At 50.2% G+C, this 23,094-nt stretch overlaps 7 protein-coding genes across 7 annotated transcripts; 3 read left to right on the top strand and 4 right to left on the bottom strand.

The window, feature by feature from the left end:
* Nucleotides 1-5,521: 5,521 nt before the first annotated feature.
* rax2 (Polarized growth protein rax2) lies at nt 5,522-9,232 on the bottom strand (the record flags this gene model as incomplete). Its single annotated transcript, XM_014690561.1, has 1 exon — nt 5,522-9,232. One exon carries the CDS (start codon nt 9,230-9,232, stop codon nt 5,522-5,524), a length of 3,711 nt encoding a protein of 1,236 aa, XP_014546047.1.
* A 2,938-nt stretch (nt 9,233-12,170) lies between these two features.
* Nucleotides 12,171-13,030, bottom strand: G6M90_00g103000 (uncharacterized protein; the record flags this gene model as incomplete). The annotated part of the gene is made up of 2 exons (XM_014690562.1): nt 12,171-12,581; nt 12,644-13,030. 2 exons carry the CDS (start codon nt 13,028-13,030, stop codon nt 12,171-12,173), a joined length of 798 nt encoding a protein of 265 aa, XP_014546048.1.
* A 503-nt stretch (nt 13,031-13,533) lies between these two features.
* arc2 (Actin-related protein 2/3 complex subunit 2) lies at nt 13,534-14,717 on the bottom strand (the record flags this gene model as incomplete). The annotated part of the gene is made up of 5 exons (XM_014690563.2): nt 13,534-13,616; nt 13,669-13,818; nt 13,869-14,291; nt 14,358-14,599; nt 14,656-14,717. The coding sequence occupies 5 exons, from the start codon at nt 14,715-14,717 to the stop codon at nt 13,534-13,536; spliced, it is 960 nt and encodes a 319-aa protein (XP_014546049.2).
* A 270-nt stretch (nt 14,718-14,987) lies between these two features.
* Nucleotides 14,988-17,940, top strand: DIP2 (U3 small nucleolar RNA-associated protein 12; the record flags this gene model as incomplete). Its single annotated transcript, XM_014690564.1, has 2 exons — nt 14,988-15,004; nt 15,069-17,940. 2 exons carry the CDS (start codon nt 14,988-14,990, stop codon nt 17,938-17,940), a joined length of 2,889 nt encoding a protein of 962 aa, XP_014546050.1.
* A 420-nt stretch (nt 17,941-18,360) lies between these two features.
* LSM2 (U6 snRNA-associated Sm-like protein LSm2) lies at nt 18,361-18,948 on the top strand (the record flags this gene model as incomplete). Its single annotated transcript, XM_014690565.1, has 4 exons — nt 18,361-18,374; nt 18,510-18,657; nt 18,759-18,861; nt 18,917-18,948. The coding sequence occupies 4 exons, from the start codon at nt 18,361-18,363 to the stop codon at nt 18,946-18,948; spliced, it is 297 nt and encodes a 98-aa protein (XP_014546051.1).
* Nucleotides 18,949-19,195: 247 nt separating this feature from the next.
* On the bottom strand, nt 19,196-21,733 carry pso2 (DNA cross-link repair protein pso2/snm1; the record flags this gene model as incomplete). Its single annotated transcript, XM_014690566.1, has 1 exon — nt 19,196-21,733. One exon carries the CDS (start codon nt 21,731-21,733, stop codon nt 19,196-19,198), a length of 2,538 nt encoding a protein of 845 aa, XP_014546052.1.
* A 776-nt stretch (nt 21,734-22,509) lies between these two features.
* On the top strand, nt 22,510-23,088 carry G6M90_00g102950 (uncharacterized protein; the record flags this gene model as incomplete). The annotated part of the gene is made up of 1 exon (XM_014690567.2): nt 22,510-23,088. The coding sequence occupies one exon, from the start codon at nt 22,510-22,512 to the stop codon at nt 23,086-23,088; it is 579 nt and encodes a 192-aa protein (XP_014546053.2).
* Nucleotides 23,089-23,094: the final 6 nt, after the last annotated feature.

Raw genomic sequence — 23,094 nt, 5'->3', positions numbered from 1 at the left:
GAGCCTGGGGTACATACTCCGTACAGTACTCCGTACTTCACTTCACAAGGGGTCGGCTCCGACAACTCACTTGCCCATCTTCCCCGAAGCCGGCAGCCCCGCCAAAGACCACGAGATCCAGCGTTGCGGCACAAAACATACAGTGGGGGAGGGGGGAGGGGGCCAAAAAATATGACCGGATCAGATACCTCGCTATCGCGCTCCATGTGCTGCAGTATTAGTGTATACTTCTTCGGGGACAATCGCCTTCTGCCACAGACTGTACAAAGATCTAAGCCTCTATCCGGATTCAGTCTCCTTCCTGTCTATCCACGGATGTATTTGGTAGGGATGATGTTCAGGGCCGTGGCTGATCACTCAGATCAGATTCAAACGACAAGACGAGCCCACGTTGTCCCTGGTAGGGATCGTGGCGGTCCTAAAAAGCTTGACTTGGGTGTTTGCCGGTCTGCTGGCACTACCAAATTCCCCAGCCACGGCTTGTCACACCCTCACACAAAAGGAGGGGAGACAAAGCCAAGCTTTCCCCCCGGCCGTTGCGTATGGATCGTCTTAGCTCGGCGGCAGCACTGGGGACGATGTATCACAAAGTTTGATATCGCCGCTCCGCTCGTAAACCTCTTCTTGCTCGCTCGCCCGCTAACTCCCCTTGGACAAAAAGTACTCGTAAGCTTGTAATGCGTTGCGCCGCTTTTACGCGCCAGACAGCTGGGAAAGTAAGACCAAGAACAGCATTCACGACGTGCAACCGAGCGACTGGGCGACTTTAGTGGAGATTTAGCAAAATGCATGTTGGTCTGTCCACTTGCAAAAGAAATAAGGAAAAAGGAAAAGTCTACTTTCGAAAGGGGGGGGTGTATGTAGACATGACGAAGTTGTGTCAGTACGGGGTATTCTATCTGGAAATCCTCCCCGGAGTTGCGAGGGAATAAGACATGTGAGTGCCCTTTTGAGTAGTATTCCTGTTGCGGGAGGATCATCGCCGTAATGCATCGCCTGGATTGCGGAAGAGGATGGTGCTGAACATGGCACCGGCCCCCCTCCGCCCGGTAGGTATGACGTCGGGGCGCCGTGGCAAAGAATAAGATGTCGAATTGGTACGTGTATCCTGATTCTTGATATTCAGGGTCGGTGTCTGGGATCGACCTGCAAGTCTGTAAACCGAGGCGAGCACGAGAAAACTAGGTCCTATGACGTCATACTCCTGACACCAATTCCACTTTACACGAGCAAAAGGTGGCAGAATAAAGTCATGAAAACCTTTGTTCAGCCTAATTGGTGTGCTGGTGGTGTTGGTGGCATTTCTGTCGTTATCCAAATGGTGCTTCCTACACACACTCCTTTGTCACAGCCAGCAAAGTAGCTCCAGTCGTCGTTGAATTAGTCGACAGCTTTGACGTCAGCGGCTCCGCCAAGTCCCGCTTTTCGGTACCCGTAACGTCATTTTGCGGCATCTTGGTTGGTCTCAAGCAGCCGGTCCAGGGGGGTGGAGACTAGAAACTGGTGGAGGGGGCAGGAATTGAGAAAAAGGGGGGAAGGGGCGTGGTGGTAAAGACGTCGACTTAGATTGTCCTTGCCGTGGCAGGCGTACATATGTACCTACGATGGGAAAGCCTTGAGTTTACACTACAGGCGGGACATGGCCAGGCATTCTGGCATGGTCGTTTCACAACCAGCATGGCTGCTAGTAAAATTCGGAATGCCCTCTGATACATCAGTATGGGGAGGCATGATTGATTTTGTTTTCCTGTGGGTATCCCCGCGGTGTTGTTTTTGATTTTACTCTCCGACACTGCGAGCCTCGGGAGATGATTGTAAAATAGATTTGCTCCATGTGCTATTTTTGTTCTTCAGCCTTGTTGATCATCCAAGTTGCATACTCATCGGTGGAGGTTTTTATGCAGAGTCCCCGGATGACAAGGACCAAGGCAGTTCCGGGATCTCGTTGCCATGTGTGTCTGGAGCTGTTGTATAATTCCGAACACAGAATAAGCGTGGGGGTACATGTTTTGCCCTTTGGTTGTATGTGTATGGGACGATGGTTCATTCTTGGGAATCGGTTGTATCGACTGTTAATATGGCCTAGGATGGCTGAAACTGGCATTGTTTTAATTAGGAGACGTGGACTTGTAATGGCGTTTGGGGTATAAACCTAGCTTTACATTCAGTCAGCCAGTGGTAACTGCTATACGTGCGACAATTGATAGAGCACACTCGGTCAGCATATGGTCAACGATAAAGAAGTAGCGGAGGATACGCGATGGAACGGCTAACCATTATGCCATTTCCCAGCGAGTAGTCGAATTCCCTTTCCTCAATTAGTGTGCAGACTTGAGAGGTAACCAACTACCTAGGTACCTAGGATTTGTTGAACCTGTACCGAAGACCGGGTGTCCATGAGCACGGAGCTTTGATGGAATATCCATGGTAACCATACGAACATCGAGCCATTACCCACGAGGACTCCTTGCAATAGATCGCGGCAGAGCAACGAGAGGCGATCCAAGTTTCCCAACAGGCACACAAGAGATCGCATGAATGAAACAAGCACCAGCATTGCAGCCAGCCAGCGACAAGGTGTGATGGAGGACGAAGAAACAAGCAAGGCGGGAAGCAATGCCTGCCTTGATAATCGACAGGCACAACACGTGACCCCGGGTACCAACACTGATATGTACTCGCGAGACAAAGATGATCCTGGGGTATAACCCAGCCTGCCTAGCATTAGCTTTTGAATAGCTGAGAGGATTCGCTTCAATACAATGTTGCGTCAGTAAAAACCTGGTTGATGGTGAGCTGTCATTGAACGGGAGAAATGTGCTGCCATGTGATAAACTGCAAGGACACCCCTCGTCCGACATTGAGTGACAGCCTTAATCTTCTCTGCTTGCGCATGGCATCTCATGACCTACTTTACTTTGTCTTGACTCCTTCAATATCCCGGTTTCCTCTCTTGTATGTACATGTATTCGCTGTCTGATGCCCACAAAAAGTTCATGATATATCCACGTCCACCATCCCAGTGATCAGCCTTGCTAATCTGCTGGAGAAAACTCCAAACCCCCGACCTTCCCGGTACAGCCATGATCTGATCCCGCCTCGTGACACATGGATTAATTTGTACCAGAAGACACGTTGCTAATAATCTCCGGCGCACTAGGTCTGTCAATCGCAAAAGGGCTGCTTAAACCGGCCAAAAGACAGCCCACCGACGACGATGACAGCTGCAAAGAAGCCGTCTTCCACGTCGATCAGATCGGACGATCATCAAAATCTGCACACAGCTTCCCGATCAAAATGGGGCCGGGATCGTGGTGCCCATGACCTGCATCCGTGTTTCCACTATTCGCTACCTTGCGCCGTCAAAGAGACACACATGACATCGCATCTCGAAAGTTCCATGATCTTCGTCAACGTTAGCTCGATAACAAGGTGCCGAAAGTAATCAACCCTCATGCGAAAAAAGAAAAAGGCGGGCGTTGAAACGCCTCTTCAGCGATAAATCGTCCCGCGACAGGGCACACTAGGGACCCTTGCCCGCGTGGTAATAACACGAGCCAATATAGGAAAACCTCTCCGCGTCTATGTATGTACAGCCATGTCGAAGCAAAAGACAACCATCAGCGCTGCAGCTTCCAAGACAAGCAGGCGGGATTATGATCTTGTCGACACAACTGCTCTCATGCCCGAAACTCCGACCAAAGAGCCGGCCATTTTCTCATCATCGACAAGGGCTATTCTCGGGTACCAAACTTTCCTCTCTGATGCAGAGGACACCAAGGGGAGGCGGGGATGGGGGCAGACATGTCCAGGAACACCCATGGAGGAAATATTTCCCATGCGTATTTCGAAGCATCTCACATTACAAATATAACCAGCACGCTTATAAAGAACAGAGAATCAAATCAGTTCATTCCGGCCCATGGGATTGCACAAATCAGAAGACAACAACATCAACCCTCCTCATAGGGCTGCCGTTTCAGCATCTACCAGGGCGTGTTTTACACTCGTCGTACGGTCGTAGCGTTTTATGCCGAATGGGCTAGGGGAGGGGGAGGGGCCCTTTCCCCAAATTCATGCTATCAAAGACGCGCAATCGCTTTTTTTTGTTTTGGCACTCGTGTGGGAGGGCCAAGAAGATCCGATATGCAACGTGGCGTGACTGCCGGGAGGATTGGTTAGAGCGCGGCTTGCTGGCAAGAAGACCGCGCTGGGCTGGGTTTCTGAGGGTTACAACCTGTCAAGGACAAGGGCACTATATATGTACAATGACTATGTGGCATAAAGCCGCGTGTTTTGCACACATGCTAGTGCGTGTCCCTTAAATAGTATCAAGGGCCGTTCCGAAGGATGAGAAATTGAATTCTTTATGACAAACTACCCAGCACGTAGGGTGTGGTGGTAGTCAAGTCACTCCCTGTTTGCTGGTGAGGCCATGTCCCAGTCGTCAGACCCGACCGACCACCTTGCAATGCCTTCATCGATAATGATAAGGAGTTTCGATTCAATCAATCATAGAGGAGAGTACACAGGGCCGCGTGTCTGCTGACCTCCTGACGTAGTAAAAGACCTTGATGGCCATATCCGTCGCATTTAGTAAGTATGAGATTGATGACTTCCACACTGGTGTTCTGTGAGGTTCAACACTGCATGTAGCTGGCGATCGGGATGGACATACGTAAAGATATGGAACCGTGGATAATGGGACAAATTGTGTCATGCAACGGTTTGACTGGCAAGCAACTAGATGCATCGACCTGTTTGCCTCACTTCCAAGTGTCGTCAGCGTCACCCATGTTCGAGGAGTATTCGTTTTGAAATTCCGCATTCAGATTAATTTGCCATGGATCTACACTGGGAATCAACCAATATCCTTTGCCACCGTCGTCAACGCTAGAATGGCATAATTCCTTCCTCTGCTAAAAGTGCCTGACCATTCCGTCCCCCCATCTCATCATCGCCCCGTCTCTCACGCCCAAGTAGGGACGACAAGTAAATAAATATGCCGACAGTCTCAGTGGCGGAGACTGCGCTGAAGGTAATATACACTGGTGAACGGCAGATAAGAAAACAAAGGCTTGCGAAAAGGAGAAAGAACGGTCAAGTAATAGAACGTTCATATGATAGTGTGAAAAGAAGAAAAGAAAAAACAAGAAGACATATCAAGGTCAAAGACAACACCCAACCAACAAAATTCACTTGGTGATGGGTGAGAAAAATGGCAATACATTAGCCAGTAGTCGTAGTCTCGTGAAATGACGGGCAAATGCAGAGAAAGTGTAGAGAAGAGACAAGAAGCTGGTTTGCTGCCTCTGATATGCACAATGGAAAATATTTGCAGTGTTAGGATTACCGTCCTCCGTTCCTGTCGAGTGAGGATTGATATGGGCCTCTTTTCTAATGCTCGACCATCCTCAGTTATGATATTAAAAAAAGATCCACTCCACACGCCAAATCAACGCCAGGCAATAATCAAGGTAAGCTGTGGGAAAGGAAGGCTGCGAGAAAACAACGACGACTTTCAAACGTGGGGTGCTGCCCCGGGTCGACTTCTGCCCAGTGATTCTAGCAGTTCGTGAGGGGGGATTCTTTGAATGCCGCTGCCTCTGTCATACATTGAAGTTGGAGCCGGCATATATCCCTCCCGCTTCTTCCTAAGCCGGTCCAAAATCATGCCAGCCAAGACCATGAGAAGGACTAGGCCAAGTGCAATGGCAAGCCCAATGAGGACAACAAAGCCTAGTGGCATGCTGCCACCTCCCGTTGAAAAGAAATCGTCTTTCTGAGTAAAGATTCTGGCAATGGTTCCAGGCACGTTGCCGGAGTTCGTTGTCAGAGCGTAGGGAAGATAATGGGTGCCGTTGAAAATTGCTGCCGAGGCGATGCCAACGTTTGGTATAACGATCGAGCCAGTCATCATGAGTGCCTGGTTTTCGCCCAACAATTGTGTGCTGGCGTGGCTCTTGGTGAGCGAGAAAACCTGCAGACTTCGAAGAATCGTAATCGCGGGAAGGGTTCCATTAACAGTCAGCCACTGACTACCATCGTACTTCATGAGGAAGACTGATCCGTCCTTGGCCGACTTGCCCGCAATCCACACCTGGTTTCCGTCTCTTGATCCAGCCGTCATGACCTGAACTGGTCCGGGTATACTCTCAGCTCCCGGGAAGGCTGACCATGTCTGCTGCTTCGCGTCATAGGTAGCCAAGTATCGCTTCTCCGTACTGTTGGCCTGTAGGTCGCCTGCTACAACGAGGGTTGATTTGCTGGACCACATGAGTCCCAGGACCTCACCTGACAGGCCATTGCCTGGCTGAAACCACTGCCCTGAGTTAGAATTGTAAATACAGAGACCCTCGCAGCCTAGAGCACCAGCTTTGTCGAACGAGCCACCAACATACACCTCAGACGTATCGGGGCGAACAGCGATGGCAGCAACGGTGCTGTTCCTCCCTGAGATTGGCGCAGGTTGGCTGCCGAATGATTTTGACGAAAGATCGTAAGCCAAAAGGCCGTGGATCTGCTTGCCTGCGATTGTACCAGAGACCATTCCTCCGGCATACAAGACGCTTCCCTGAAGAGCAACAGTGATGAATGTAGAATCTGCGGATATGCCTGAACCTAGCCCGGTGATGGACTCGTTGTCCTTGCCATCAAGGATCATCAAATTGTTGACGGTTGACCCATTGGCTGAACTAGCTGTAAAGTGGCCGGCGAGCACGGTAATGTTGGAGCTGTCAGTGCTGTAAAAAGCACCAGTGATAACACCTCGAAGCGTATCGTTGGAAATACTCTCACGGCGGTGCAGTTTGGAGGCGGACCTGGTCGTAGCTTCGATCTTGAACGGGAAAGGTCCTAGGCCACGTGTACTGAGGGTGGCAGCTCCGTTTGCACGAAGCTGTGCTGATGTCAACGAACCAGCGAAGAGGTCACCAACATCCGCAACATTCTCAAGGCTAGCAGTGAGCACGCCGTTGTATGTGGGCAAAGGCTGGTCGATATTTTGCAGCCAGTTTTGCAAAGACGGAACCCAGATAGCGAAGCCCTCTGCAGGAGAAATGCTGTTATTCTGAAAGGCATTGCACTGTGAGAACGTCCCGCTCAAGCCGATGACGGTTTCTGTTTTGTCAGATGTAATATTGATTCGCATGGGGACGACGTGTTCCACAGGGCCATCAACACCACCACCCAGAACATTCCACGAATTCGACTTGATGTCATACAGGGCAGCATGGCCCAGTGCTTTATCGCCGTTGAGGGTGCTGTTGAAATTGCCACCGACATACAGTTGTGTTCCCTCAAGGTGCATGTCGAGAACTTGACCATTGAGGCCGCCATCAAGTGGGCTGGTCGTGTCCTTGTCGCCGCCGATGGCGACAGCATTGACAAAATTCTTGGAAGTGAAGTTTCCGCCAATGAATAGTGTGTCGCCGGACGTGACCAGAGATGTGACAGCCGAGCTTCGACCGAATTCGGAGCCCAGTTTGTTGATTGGCGACTTCTCCAGGCTGGATACATCTACAGTCTTTTGTTCTGGGTCAAAATCGAACAGACTGTTGAGGCCTCCAGTCGACTTGGTGAGAGTGAATCCTACTCTTTGAGCGACGACTGTGAGGGACTGAAGGTTTTGACCTGCCAGAGGTGTAAGGGTGACAGTGGGTTTGAAACTATCCGAGCTCTTCTCGATATAACCAAAGTATATTTGATCAAACTTGTCGTAATAATTTGTTTGATAGAGTGTCGTGCTGAAACCAGCGTCGATCGTGCCGGTTGACATGACGCCCGTGACATTAACCTGGCCTCGTGCGGAGCAACTTCCATCTGGCATACATCCTGGAGTGTACATGTTGACGGAGTAGTTACCAGATTCTACGATATTGGGGGTAAATACAACCGAAGCAGACTTGTCATTGATGTCGCCGCCGCTCAACTTTGCCACGAGGTAATCCGAACTGCTCTGGACCGATGGTGCCTCTGTCCAGGGTCCGGTAGCTGTCGCAGTCGACGGGAACTGGATGCCCTTGCAATTGGGTTCGTTGAAATTATTAATGGCGTATGCGAACATGTCATCCTGGAAGAGTTCGATGCCAGAAAGCCCTGCACCAGATCCGTACCAGTCTGATATGGCGACCTGGAAGCTGTCCATGCCGACCCGATTGACAAAGCGAAAGTCCTGGAATTTGACATTGGGATCATTGCTGAGAGGGCATTCACTGGTGCAGGAAGCATTTTTCCCAGTTGACGGGTCGACGTAGGTGAAGTTCATTATGCCGTTCAATGGGAATGCAAGGAATCTAAACGTCTTGGTGCCGCGACCGTCCTGGCGAGTGTTGTACAGCCGCAGCTTGGTGGGTTGGAATGTGAATCCGAAATCGGCCTCCCAGGTGGCGGGAAGGTTGTCAGCTGCAAGCCAAGTGCTGCCAGGTCCGTCCGTGCCTGCCGAGCATACAATGTTTTGGGGGTCGCTGAATCCATTGGTGGTCGCACCATTTGTGGCGGTAACCTTGCCGCCGGATAGATTGATAATTTGGCTATCGGGTTGGCTCGGGGTAGAAGTGTTTCCTAAACCGGTAAAGCTACCCCCAAATACAATGTGACCATTGGAGGTCTTGGAAATAGCATTGACCTGGCCGTTGAAGCCCGCGAATGGCAAATTTGACCAGCCGTCTGCGTCCGTCCAGGCGATTGCATTGGTAGAGTTTGACGCCTTGAAATTGCCACCAATATAGACAGTTTTCCGACTGTCGTCGCAATATAGAGCATTAACTTCACCCTCCAGACCCTTCAGAGGAGAAATTTCGGTTGTGTTGGGGTTAAAGAGCGCAATTGCTGTTGATTGCGTCCCGTCAATACTCGTGAAGTTGCCACCAATAACCACTCCCTTCAACTTGCCGTCGTCGTTGTGTAATAGGCACATTGCTCGAATAGACGCGTCAGTAGACACAACGGGTGCCAAAGCGCCATTGGGAAGTCTGGCAAGGAGGGCTTCGCTGCCATTTGTGGGAAGGGGTTTTGATATTTGGCCCTCGTACTCGTAAAGGGAGATGCCATTGAAGTCGCCAGCGATTGCTATTCGGCCGAGATTAGAAAAGTCGAGATTCGCGGGCGGGGCTGGATTAAAATGAATGGCTTCTGAAAAGATTGGCCCCAACGCTGCCAGAGTGAAAAAAGTTGAGTAGATCGTGGAGGCAGGCGGACGCCTTGAGCGGTGCTGGCGAAAGGGCAACCGCATGGCGATGTTGACCCGCCTGCTCGGTCGGGAACGAGATGGTGTCGACGAAAAGGAATGAAAAGTCGGTCGGCGTCGAGATTCGGGAACAAAATGAGCGCGAGAATAAGTTAGAGTCGCAAAGGACAAAATGGTTGAGTCGATGGTTGTGATGCAGAGACGGGCATGGCAATTTTCTCGCGGTGACTCCTAAATTTGGAAAACGTTCAACGCAGCGGTCGGAACGCGACTTGGTGCACCGAGCGCGACACAAACAAGGAGGGACGAAGAGAATCGAGATGACGAAAATTAACGAGAGTATCGGTAAGAATAGCGAAGGAAATAAGGTCGGTAGCGCAAGACGGCAGCGGCAGAAGCAATCTGTCGCCTGTCGCTGTGGTTTCCCCCTCGCCGTGGATGGGTTTGGGAGTTGGAATTGTGCTCGATGGAACAAAGGATGGCTGGGCTGATCGGGCTGGTTGACAGCCAAGGTGGACACAAAGAATGTGGGAAATTGCAGAGGTTGTTGTGACCACCGGGCTTGCAGGGGTCCCAAGTCCAGAACAGGTCTAGCGCCATAGACGTCAGCAATGGCCCAGGGCAGTGCAGAACGACAGGGTCGCACAACAAGGTCCAGATGTTCAGGCATTAATGCACCACTGAGAGCACAGAGTCAGTTTGTGTGGTCTGTGTGGAACACGTTGCTGGATGGACTGGTGCTGCCTCACCGATGTGATGTCAATTGTACCGAGTACGCCAACGAGGAGGATCCTTGACAGAGGCTTCAGACGTACATGCACAGCACAAACGACTACGGGCAAATAACTTGGAACTGTACAAGTCTCAGGCTGTCATGCGGCTTCGATTTCACAAAATGCGCGCGAGCAATGGCACCTGAGGGCAACAACACACGAGTAGATAATTCAAGCCGGGAGAGCTGTTCATGCCTACTAGGTACCTAGGTACTTAAGTAGTGAACCGTCATGTGCAGCAGACTTTCGTCCATCTCCAAATGTCGGGTCAAAGCCACCGCGTTCTATTCCTCGAGAGGCAAAGGCCAACACAGGTCACCGCTATCTCATGCAAACTCAATTCAGGCACGGTCAGAATAGTACGCAAATAGTGAGCGTACAGATGTCACAAAATAGAAAATGGAGTGTAGTACGGCGCGGCTGCCCAACCCAAAGGATATTCTGTGACACCCGCTGAAGTTGAAAACCGGTGGCTGAAGATGCTGGGCTGCTTGGCAGAGCCTTCAATGTTGTACGGAGTACTCCAGTACTCCCTGTAGAGCTCTTTCGGCGGCGACAAAGAGTATCGACCTAGGTACAGGTAGATGTACTTAGTTAGTAAGCAGCGCATCGGCAAGTATGAGGAGGGAGAGAAGCTGCTCCAACGCTGATGGCTTACATAGACTCCGCCTCCTCTTCGGGCCGCAGTCGGCTTCTTATCCCTTTTTTTTTTCCCTCGTGGCTCGTCGTCATGCAATTGAGCGGTTGACGCATGTGTGCAGGCCGGATGTTCATGTCTCTGCAAGTTGGTGTTGAGTTTAGCCTGGGTTGCAATGCCTGAGCTCCGTCAGGTACCTCGCAAACTCGCACTAGTTGGACCTATCAGGGGACTGTCGCAGGTGTGACCCACACTCTACCGTATAGACAAAAATATCCACACAGCCAACAGTACAAGTCTTGTAGTTGTATGAGAACCTTTTTGTCCATTCCTTCCGGAAACACGGGAGCCATTAGTACCATGTGGGGCCAGGGGCAACGTTCGACCAGCCTTGCAACCTCGTGCCTGACCATTGAGCCGAGGGCTGTGAATGGCTTGCCTGCCGAGATGCTCAGATGCGAGGGGTTCACAAAGATGATTTCTGTTTACTTTTTGCCATGCGGAGGGCTCTGTACCCTTTCGCCAGTTGCATAAGAGGAAACTGACCTGTAAAGTCGTAACTAACTGCCGAGTGAATACTGCTGCATTGGACTCTGAGACCTGTGTCGTCAATCCATTTGCTCGATGTGCGCGAAAGTGGGCTCTTCTGAGGCTTGCCGTGGAGAGCAGACGCATGCACTCTCCCACATTCTCCTTCCATAGATCAGCTTAGAACGATATTATGAACGTCAGAGGTATCAAAGTGACGACGGATGTTCTACGCATGTTTTGTACGTACAATGATCGCTGGCCAGATATACTACATACTAACTTTGCGGGTAGAAACGGGTCCTATCAACAGTTGACCATTTTTGTCTTAGCAATCTTGCGCCCCTCAAGCCACATCAACCTGCTTCCTACTCGTAAGTACATATTGCCTACTAGTAGTACTAGATGGTATTGTACAATATTACTCGACGAAGGGCTCCGTAAACACTTGTGCGTGGGTATATCTTGAAGCGCATACAACTTGTCTCTGATCCTCGTCCACCTGCGGACTTCATACCATCGCTAGCGTTGTACTTTTGCCCACATCGCTGTACAACATTATCATGCCATGGTTGACATACTAAAATGAGGTTTGTGTCATGACAGCCTCAGACTAGCTTTCCGAACGACTTCGTGACAGCCACGCCTTGCTTTGTCTATACCAGACGTCACAATACCCCGGGCTTTGTTTCTTGTCTACTCCCTAGTACATACCAGATCTGTTAGATGACCGCATTTCAAGGGCGGTCTGAGGACGTACGTCCAGAAAACGGGCTCGCAAGGTGGTGTCACACCGCGGAAATCTGCGACGTTGGCTCAAACATCAGGCATAAGAATTGCCGTAGTCCGCCGGAGCAACGGAAGCAGCTATTCCCCAGGATATGCGGCAATCGTCTCATATATACTGGCCAAGTAGTTGAACCCAAGTGTGGCGGCGTGGTAATCTTTCCTCAGGGTCGCTTCTGCGGCAGTCTCACTTCTTGATTGCTTCCGAAAACCCCACGTATATTAATAGGGTGTTTGAGTGTTGTAGCCCGCTGTCGGTTTACTCATTCGGTTTTTCCTGCCCTTGATACCGAGACTTGTACTCCCTAGGGCTTTCAAATGCGCCCGCTTTTCCAGACCACATGCCCTTCCGCTTCCTCTTCGCCTTGGCTTCGGCCCTTTCATATACAGCCTTCAGTCCGCCGTATTCGCCACCCGATTTTGCTTCGTATGTTGTAGCTAGGCCACGTTTAACCAATTCTAAGCCAACATTTCTGCGTATAAGAAACCGACGAACGTAGACCGTCGCAACAATACGATTGTACTGGTCGCGCTTGTAGATATATGCCCGCACGTTCCGGTGTAGGATATAGTCCGATAACCACTTCTGCGCTTCGGCGGCAAATGGCTGCGCTGGCCGTCCAAAATGCGCTCCTTCCGGGGCATCGACGCCAGCAATACGGACCGATATCTGCACACACAAGTTAGTTGAGACTTTCAGGACGATCGCCTCTACTCCACAAAAGGACCTACTGTTCGGTCCTTGAGTTCCTTTCTGGTTTCAGGAACCTTTCTCAGCCACCCCCAGCCTACGGCTTTACCACCCGGTGTGTGAAAGAGATGGAAGCCATCACCATCACCAACACCCGTGACCCTGCCAAACAGGCTTCGGGTTCGGAAAAAAGATGGGCGAATAAAGGCTGCACCCGGAATCCGGCGAAGATAATTTGCGTAGAGTTGCAAGGCGCCCAGTCCAACGAGAGAGAACCCTACAACTGGCGCCCATTCTTTTGCCGCACCCAAGGGATCAGCCTCGGCTCGTCCTAGAGATTCAGACCATGACACCGGGCGTTTTGTCGATTCAGCTTCGTCCTTGGAGTCTTCTGATGTCGAGATTCGCGATCCAAACGGCCACACCATCCTGAATTTCGACCCGGAGGCCGACTGGCCATGTGCTTGTCCACGATGCTTAGCGGGTAGAAAGCGTTGAGACGTGGATTGAAGTCGTTTGGCTGTGATTACTTTCACTGAGGTGTGGCAGCTAGCTGTCCGGCTGCCTGAGGCTATCAATGTTACAGGGACGAACACCCCACTCCACCCACTACTACGTTAGTTACCTTGAGTTACCAGTTGACCTCAACGGTATTCTGTCTGGTGCATTGGCACCAGAGGCCAAGATACTCAGGTCTACAAGCTGGCTTACAACGTGAGTTTGTCACTCAGTAACAACAGCAAGTAAACACCTATCTGGTAGGTAACTAGATGATACTCGCATGTTATTTATTACCAAGTACTAACAGGCAATGGTTGGGTGGCTCGTTTTCATTGAACTTCGTCTACAGGTGCTGTTCTCTACACTTGACAGATGCTGTCTACTGCGCCAGCCATCAACACGCGTAATATGCATCCACAAGCGTCTCTCCTTAGCTTCCTTGGACCTTGAATGATCGTCCACTTGCAGTCTTCCTCTCTTTTTCCTCGCTGTCGGGACGTGCACGACGCAGCACTATAGGAAAAGTAAGCATTGGTTCCAGCGAGTGCAATTTGGGAATACAAACCTTGAAGGAAGTCTGCCGTTCGCTTTCGCATACGTGAGTGAATATAGGCCTTGGATGCTTTGATGTGATAGTGGAAATAATCTCGGAAAGTCTGGATGTGCGAAATGACAATTGGCATCCTTTGGGGGGTCAAGTGTCTTGGGAAAAGTACTGTGCCTGTCAGCGTCGTATTGTGAGCAAAGGAGACAGTGTCCACGTACCAAATGTGACATAGCCAATCTCTCCGGTGCCAGTGTTCTGTACACCAGGAACTCCCTGCAGTTCCAGAGGCGGATCATTTCGGAACAAGACTTGCGGAGCATTCTGAATAGCCCTCCTTCGAGCATCGACAAATTCCTGAATGAACACCTTGCCAAATACCCTGTCTGTTTCCTCTCGAAAGACCGTGCTGAAGATGACGGTCACTCTATCGTGGCTAGCCTTCACGTAGATCGCTTCTTCTTCTCGGTAGCGGATCGCCTTTACCTGGCCACCTTCTCGAACACCTTGAGGGGCCTCTTCGGAAGTGAATTTTGATGCCTGTTCTTTCAGCTCGTAATGCTCCTGGTAAGCTTGCTCAAAAGGAGCTGCCATCGCATTTCGCTTTAGAAGAGCAAATTTCATTGCAAGCGCATCGCGCTCCTCTAAGCGCGGATTGTTAGGACTTTCTCGAAAAGCTCAATTTCTTCGGGTATAGTTGCGATTCGCACCTTTCTCCTCCGGTAGATTCTCGAGGTCAATGAGCACAGAGAAGTCGTAACCAGGCTCCACTGGTGCGACATATTGACCATATTCTCGCTGAAGAACCTGCTCCGCGCCATATTGAACTAGATCCTGGAAACATCTTATTTGGATAGAAAGGAGAATTTTAGTCTTTGTTTCGGGAGTCGAGATATGAAAGGTAACGCCATCGAAGTCGGAGACGGTCTGGTCGATGGAAGTAGGAGGGGCTCTGGTGCACATGGTTAGTTATTTGTGGAAAATTAGCCAGCACAAGCCCTTACGAACCCGGAGAACCTTTCGGTAAGAACCGATTGGATCAGTACATTCTGGTAATCAAGGAGAAGCATCGTTGCAAATGTGTTTGCAGTTCGCGAGATCTGCCTGCTCCTCCCAGCGTCTGGAGCTGTTGACGACACATGGTGGGGCTGAGCAAGTGCGGGATGGCCATCGAGCTGTCGCGAGAGGTGAGCGGCCACGTGACAAGATAGTTCTAAGATGCGCCCCACATCTCTATCGATAAGCAAAAAAATATCCCACTCCAAAGGGCTGGTCTCAGTGAGGATGGCATTTTGGAGTTCGACAGTGATAGCACCAATTGACCTTGCCATTTTGCGACAATGGTGAAATCGTACCTGTAAGTGCTTTTTTATACGCCTCACTCCATCAATAACTAGAAATTTGACCCTTTTTTTTATTAGAAAGTACGAACACGCCAAGTCGTTTGGTGTGATTACGACCAACACCTCAAACATTCTCTGGGCTGCCAAAGACCGGACCAGTAGTGGCGCCGGACAAGCCGTCGTCGCCGCGAATGAAGAAGTTCTCTGCTGGGATATAAAAAAGGGAGAGCTTATCAGTAGATGGAGGGACGAACGGTGTACAGCTTCTGTGACTGCAATCGCGCAGAGCAAGGCAGACAAAGACGTCTACGCCATTGGATACGAGGATGGTAGTATCCGACTCTGGGACAGTAAAATTTCGACGGTTATTGTTAATTTCAACGGTCATAAGTCCGCTGTTACGAAGCTAGCATTCGATAATTCTGGCGTACGACTTGCCAGTGGCTCCAAGGATACCGATGTTATTATTTGGGATCTGGTCGCTGAAGTCGGCCAATTTAAACTACGCGGACACAAGGATCAGGTCACTGGGCTCCAGTTCATCGAGCCCAAGTTGCAAGTTGAGAATGATGACGGATCACGCGCAATGCTCTTGAATGATGAAAACTCGTCGGATGGCTTCCTAATCACGACTGGCAAGGATTCTTTGCTTAAACTTTGGGACCTCTCATCAAGACACTGCATCGAAACACATATCTCTCAAACGAATGGCGAATGCTGGGCCTTGGGTGTTTCTCCTGATGTAAGCGGATGCATCACCGCAGGAAATGACGGCGAGATGAAAGTCTGGTCCATTGATACCGAAGGTTTAGCCGCCAGCACCCAACAGGTCGATATTTCTGCGGCCGCTCATTACCTTCATGACCGTGGAATACTTCACAGGCAAAGCAAAGATCGAGCAATCGAGATTATTTTCCACCCACAGCGAGACTACTTTGCCGTCCATGGCTCCGAGAAGAGTGTTGATGTGTGGAGAATCAAATCCGAAGCGGAAATTAAAAAGAGTCTAGCACGAAAGCGACAGCGACGCAGACAAAAGCAGAAGGACAGCAAGGCCGAAGAACATGATGCGGAAAACGGCGATGAAGCCAATGAGGATGTTTCGAAAGCGAACGTTGGGGATGTCTTTGTTCAGTATGTTATTGTCAGAACTGGGGGCAAGGTCCGCTCAGTTGATTGGGCAACATCCAGCAACCAGAAGGACTTACAACTGTTGGTGAGCACAACAAACAACCAACTGGAGTACTATAGCATCCCTCACAAGGAGAGGATTGAGCGCAAGAAGAAAGATGACATCCCTGACTATACTCGCGGCTTGGCTGTAGAACTGCCGGGACATCGAGCTGACATCAGAGCATTGTCCCTGAGCTCGGATGATAAAATGCTTGCCTCGGCAGCCAACGGTTCGATGAAGATTTGGAACATCAAGACTCAAGCGTGTATTCGTACATTTGAGTGTGGCTACGCTCTTTGCTGCGCGTTCTTGCCGGGTGACAAAGTGGTGGTCGTCGGCACGAAGAGTGGTGAACTGCAATTATTCGATGTTGCATCAGCATCACTGATCGATGCCGTGCAGGCACACGAGGGTGCCATTTGGAGCCTTAGCGTCCATCCCGATGGACGATCCGTTGTTTCTGGCAGTGCCGATAAGACGGCAAAGTTCTGGGAGTTCAAGATTGTCCAAGAGGAGATTCTTGGCACGAAGAGGACAACACCCAAGCTGAAACTTGTTCAGTCACGCACTCTCAAAGTGTCTGATGATATTCTGAGTCTCAAATTTTCTCCCGATGCCAAGCTGCTTGCGATGGCCTTGCTAGACAACACGGTCAAAGTTTTCTTTGTAAATTCGCTAAAGCTATACCTCAACCTCTATGGTCACAAGCTTCCCGTCCTGAGTATGGACATCTCGTACGACAGCAAGCTTATTGTTACGAGTTCAGCGGATAAGAATATAAGAATATGGGGGCTGGATTTCGGTGATTGTCACAAAGCATTGTTTGGTCACCAGGACAGTATTCTGCAAGTCGCCTTTGTCCCACACAATTCCGACGGTAATGGCCACCACTTCTTCAGCAGTAGCAAAGACAAGACCATTCGATACTGGGACGGAGACAAGTTTGAGCAGATTCAGAGACTGGACGGCCATCACAGCGAAATCTGGACGATTGCCATCAGTCACACCGGAAACTTCCTCGTGAGCGCTAGTCACGACAAGAGCATCCGGGTTTGGGAGGAAACCGACGAGCAAATCTTCCTCGAAGAGGAGCGAGAGAAGGAAATGGAGGAGCTTTACGAAAGCACATTAACAACCTCCCTTGAAAATGACCCCGACGCCGAGGGCGAGAATGGCGAAGTAGCTGCGGCAACAAAACAGACAACAGAGACATTGATGGCTGGTGAAAGAATACAAGAAGCCCTAGAAATGGGCATGGCCGACCTGAACCTTATAAAAGAATATGAGGAAGCAAAACTCACGAACCCTCACGCCCCCCCGCCACAGCGCAACCCCGTCTTCCTCGCTCTCGGCAACATCACCGCCGAAGTCCACGTCATGTCAGTCCTGCAACGCATCAAGGCATCTGCCTTGCACGACGCACTGCTCGTTCTGCCATTTGCCACCGTCCCGATACTGTTAACATTTCTCAACATCTTTGCCATGCGGTCCATGAACATCCCCCTGACGTGCCGCATTCTCTTTTTCATAATCAAGACTCACCACAAGCAAATTGTAGCTAGTCGCACAATGAAGTCTATGATGGATGGGATACGCACAAACCTGCGAGCAGCGCTGAAGAGACAAAAGGATGAAATGGGAGTTAATATTGCCGCACTCAAGGTCGTGGGGATGCAACTCCGCGATAAGAGTATCAAGGATTATGTTGATGAGAAGTGGGAGGATGAGAACCCAGAGAGGAGTGCGAAGAAGCGGGCCTTTGTACATGTAGCATAAAACAGAAAGACATGGGCAGTAGTGTATGATTTGCTTGAATAGGGTAAATTTATTCCATGACCGGCAAAAGAAGAGAAAAAAATAAGGTCAGCATCGGTTCTTTCAACCCCCGAAAGGTGAAATCAGAATCCAGAGCAAGTCAAAGGTAATCACGTGATGTGGATGGATCTCAACAGCTCGCAACGCGATGCGCCGTAGTCCCAGAAGTTAGAACAAGATATCAAGAACCTCACCAAAAAAAAAAGAAACAACAAATATCGCCCGAGTCCCAGAAAATTGTACCAAGAGCGCACCAACGGGTTCCCTTTAAATCTCGGCAAAAATTCAAATCCGAGTGCCTAGAGCCTTCCTCGACGCCTCCCGAAACACCACGAAACTTGCGCCCATCCTCAACACCTCCATCCCACTGAGCCCCAAACCATGCTGTTCTTCAGGTAATCCCACCTTTGCCCCCTCGGCGCATGCCTGCCATGCAGCAAGTCGAAGTCTACTTTCATTCGACTCTGTCTCTTTCCAACATGGGACACGTTTTATTTGAGTTCAAGGGCGGTCCTAACCTCAAGGGGCAGTTTCTTCAAAACCCTCATTGACCATGAAGTCACGGTGGAGCTCAAAAACGACATCCAGCTCAAGGGAACGCTCAAGAGCGTAGACCAGTACCTCAACATTAAGCTGGATGACATTTCTGTCGTGGAGGAGCTGAAGTACCCTCATCTGGTGCGTATTTTGTCCCCCACGCCCCGCGTGTGTGTGGCCATGCGTGCAGCTTTGTCCTCGTCTGCCAAATGCTAGCCTGGCACTGGACTGACGGTAGTTAGAGCTCGGTCAAGAACGTCTTTATCCGAGGCTCGGTCGTGCGCTATGTTCATTTGCCGGCTGGGTCGGTAGATACGCAGCTGTTGGAGGATGCAACGCGGAGAGGTCAGTTTGTTCCTTTTGTGATGCAGAGATGTATATTTTACTGACCGTGCTGTAGAAGCCGCTGCTCAGCAGGCCAAGGCTAGGTGAACTGGGCTTCCTTTGAGTGGTTATTGAAGCATGGGGATGTGAGTATTTGTCTGGGCCTCGCGGCTTGGACATGGGCAGGGGATGTGAATGGACTTGTGACAACCAAGGCAAGACAACCAAGGCAACGGCGTTGAGTCTAAAATGAATAATGGACTAATGACACTTATTCAATCCGTTCAAACGTATATGTGTGTATGTATACAAGCATCATCATGCTCCTGCGAGTGCTCCTCATGTATGGAGTAATCTACCACCAGGCCCCTCCTCCTTTCCCAGACTCATCTCCCCACAAGCATATCTTCTCGTCTTCAGGATTATCCTGCCCCTCTATTAAGGGGTAGAGAAGACCACCCCGCCGTCTCTCAGATGCCCATCGGTCCAGCCATCCCTTCATTCTCTTTCTGGACTTCTCATTGCCTACATTCACTGTAGGGATGACTTTTTCTATCCTCAGGCTCATTATGAACATGGAGAGTTCTCGAAAGCTACTATGTTCCGAGTAAGGAACTCCAAAACACATGGCTTCTTTGGTGCTGCCCGGCTGCGCCACAAAGTCTTTATAACCAAACCTTGATCTCCAACCCTTGCCATGAAGGATCTGTTGTGTTTGTATGCTAGTTGGCGAGACATCAGCTGACTTTTGCTTGCTACTTGGAGGTCGGTAGTTCCAGCCACTGGGGCGAAAACCCACGATGCGACTAAAGTGCCCCTTGTAGCCATTCAGATATTCTTGCAGAGTCTCTGCTCGAATTTCCATGAGTGACTGCATGTGAACTTGGGCTTCCACAGGATTGGACGTGAGGAGTCCGGCCAATTCTGGGTCGTCGAGCTGTTTGCAAATTTTTATTTTACGGGGAATGGCAAATATCTTGCTCTTCAATGCCTTGGCAATTGCGACGCATATTCGCTCCTTTCCGATGGAATAGGTGCCGCAGACTACGAGAAGTCGTTGGCCCAACTTGGGTGAAGTCTTGGTCCCGACGGTGCCGTTACTTTGCGTGGCACTTTGGAAATACTTGCTGACTGCTTGTGCCCCCTTTTCCTTGGCACCCGTCTCCCAAAAGTCATCTTTACATGTAGGATCTGGAGATAGTGATGCGCACATATCGGCACAAGCTTTGATGACGTCAGCCTGTGGTGGAAATGAATATCTCGGGTTAAGGTAGGTGGTATCCAAATAGCATATGTCAATGGTTTGCTGGCTCAGCTTGCCCGTGGTTGCATCTTGAATGTCTGGTTTGATAAGTGGATGGGTTACGTGAGCTGGGCAGGCTCGGAAGTCGCCACAGTGAAGGATCCGCTTGCCTCGACGATTGATGTATTTGTCGGCAGGCTTCTGAAAGAGAAATAATGAGCTACCGGGACAATGGTTGGCCGGTATCATGGTGACCGTGGCGCCGCCTGTTCCTGGAATATCGTAGGATTTCTCAAAGTCTAATTCTACTACCCATTTTGCAGCTGTTCTAAGCTGCTGCTTCACTAAGCTTCCGGTCACCTTGCTGCAATATATTGGCCCATGCATCCAGTTCGCCGTCAGGCCGATGTAGTGGTCGCTATGAAAGTGACTGAGGAAGTACGCCTCACATCCCTTGACAGCCCCATATCGGAAAGCATCAACGCAAATGTTGAACCCGGGTATGATTTTATAAAACGGGCATGTTCTCTCGTAGGCTGGACGACCCCTTGAAGCGTTCTCGGCTGCCGCCGCCGCGGCCCAGGCGGAATCTTCGGCTTTATTTGACATGAGCTTCGAAAAAGCAGACTTGGCCGCGCTTCCGTCGTTTTCCGGCTCGAAAGGGTTTGCCTGTCCAGGTCTTGGAATTGCGGCTCGTGCAAATCGTTTGCTTATTACCGTAGCTTCAATCTCAGGCGGTGGCGATGCAGCTGTGGGGGGCTTGTGTTCTGGTAAGGGTATTGGATTGCCGTCGAGACATGAGTTGACGTGTTTGGTCGCTTCGTCCATTGAGACGCCTTGAAGACTCCCATTGCAAATTGGACATGTCTGAGCCGCAGAATCATCTTGAAAAGAATCTTGACCGAACTCTTCAGGTATGGCTGTTCCTGCTTCCTGAGCTTCCAGTCGGGCTTGTTCCCGCATGTATCTCATCTCCCGCGCTTCCTCGCCTTCAAACTCTGTAAAGTCCAAATTATCTATTTCGCCAAAGTCCTCGAGGTCTGTAAGCCAATGGCATTTTTGGTCTTGTTCGTTAGAATCCAGCAACTTCTCGGGACTTTGGCATCGTACATTTGGGTCATCATGGGACTTTGGCCGACCTGGGCTAGTAGGTTTACGAGTACCTTGCACAGACGATTTCTCTGGCTGCGGAGAAATAGGAGAAGGTACTCCATCTTGATTACCACTGTCATCCTCATCGCTGCCCTCATCCTCCTCGTCACTATCAGAGTCCACGAGGAACGGAAGATTGAGTCGAGATTTGGCACTGTTGTCCGCGTTACAATTGTCCGAGCTTTCATCAGCATGCCCCTCTGCTGGGACAGCATTGTCATTTTTTCGAAGTGCAGGAGCATCATTGCTCATTCTTCTCTTTTTGTTGGACATTGTCGACTCATTGAACCGATGTTCGTCATCACGACCGTAGATATCATCGTCCTGGGTAGCAGCATCGGGTGTGGCTCCAACAAAGAGAGAGTCTTCTGGTCGTTGGGTCTTCTGGAAAAAGCTAAGAATGCTTGCATTTGGCTTTGTAGGTTTCTTTGACGAAAGCGTTGCCGTCGCAGTCTTTCTAGGCGTAAAGGATCGGCTCGATCTCGCCGTGGCGACCATTGTGACAATTAATGGCTCAGTACGGAGTACGGGATGACGTGCATTATACGCCGTATGAGTAATCCATCAATACTTTGGGAGTTGTCTTCAGGAAATACTAGATTGAAACTTTGGCTCGCAAGCGGCGTGAATGGGAGATGAACAATTTAAAAATTCACGATGTCTTCTGCGGAGGTGGGTACGAGCACTTGACCCATCACGACGACACGCCAGTCGCGCGGTAGTGGTTACACGGACAATCGCGAGGTCACATGCTGTCGGATGCATCGCCAATAGGAGGCGGTGGAGGCTGCCACTGGTGCCGCAAAAGGTCAATCGATATTGCGAGATTCAGGACCCAGGATCCAGAGTCTCCAACCAGCAAAGCAAAAGGGTCATCGTGATGAAATTTTTTATCAAATAATGCAATAATTACAAAGAAATAATAGCATCGATGGACACAATATTTTCCAACCAGAGAAGTCACCATGGGCCCGGACGGCTGCAACCGCCACCTGAGTCGCTTGCTGTCTGATGTCCACGGCGAGACGAGCCGAGACGAACAAGATTAGCCTCGACGCTACTCCGTACCGTAACAGCCGTGTCAACCCCCCCCTCCTCCGCCTCAAACATGCATGTGCGCATATGCGACGTAAAGCAAAGTACCCCCGTCGTTTGTATAAATTTGTTTTCTTGATGGTTTTCTGTTTATCTCTCCGGGCTGCTCTCGCATTTCCTATACAAAGTGTTTAGCAATATGTCTTGTAAGATGCCGCCTCCCCCCCTTTTCCCCGGCTATGCTTTATCCATACTCGTACGATGGCAATCTGGACGCTTTGAGTAACCATATTTTGTGTGTAGCCCTTTTCAATACTACAGACTCCCTCAAGCATACGACGCCTCTTCCGGGGGACGTCAATGCAGCCAAAGGCGTAGAAATGCTCCAGGGGCACGTGTTCTTCATTCAGTTTAACCCGCACATGATCAAGTATGAAGCAATCGACAAGCCAATGGACCCGGAGCCACAGCTTCCAACAGACCGTGGCCTCCATGGCGTTGCGGCGCCCAAGTGCTATCAAGTCACAGACAAGGTCCACGCTCTTCCGGCTGGACTATGGGACTCGGATGTGGTAAGCACGTATGAGTTTATCAACCTTGAGAAGGGTGTATTTATAAGAATACGAAGCCCACTGAATACCATCATGGAGACGGTCTGGACGATTCAAGAAAAGAAAGGCGGCGGCGGCTATGAGTTGATTGAGGACGTGGTGGTAAAATGCTCCAGGCTCCTGGTCGGCGTCATCAGGAACACATGTGAGGGTACTTGGCGGGGCATTCACGAGAAGATGGTGGCAGAGATGCAAAAAGAGTCATGAATAACG

This window comes from Metarhizium brunneum, chromosome 6 (assembly GCF_013426205.1).
Source record: "Metarhizium brunneum chromosome 6, complete sequence".
NCBI lineage: Eukaryota > Fungi > Ascomycota > Sordariomycetes > Hypocreales > Clavicipitaceae > Metarhizium > Metarhizium brunneum.
The sequence above is the reverse complement of the archived record's forward strand: the minus strand, read 5'-3'. Positions and strand labels throughout refer to the sequence as shown.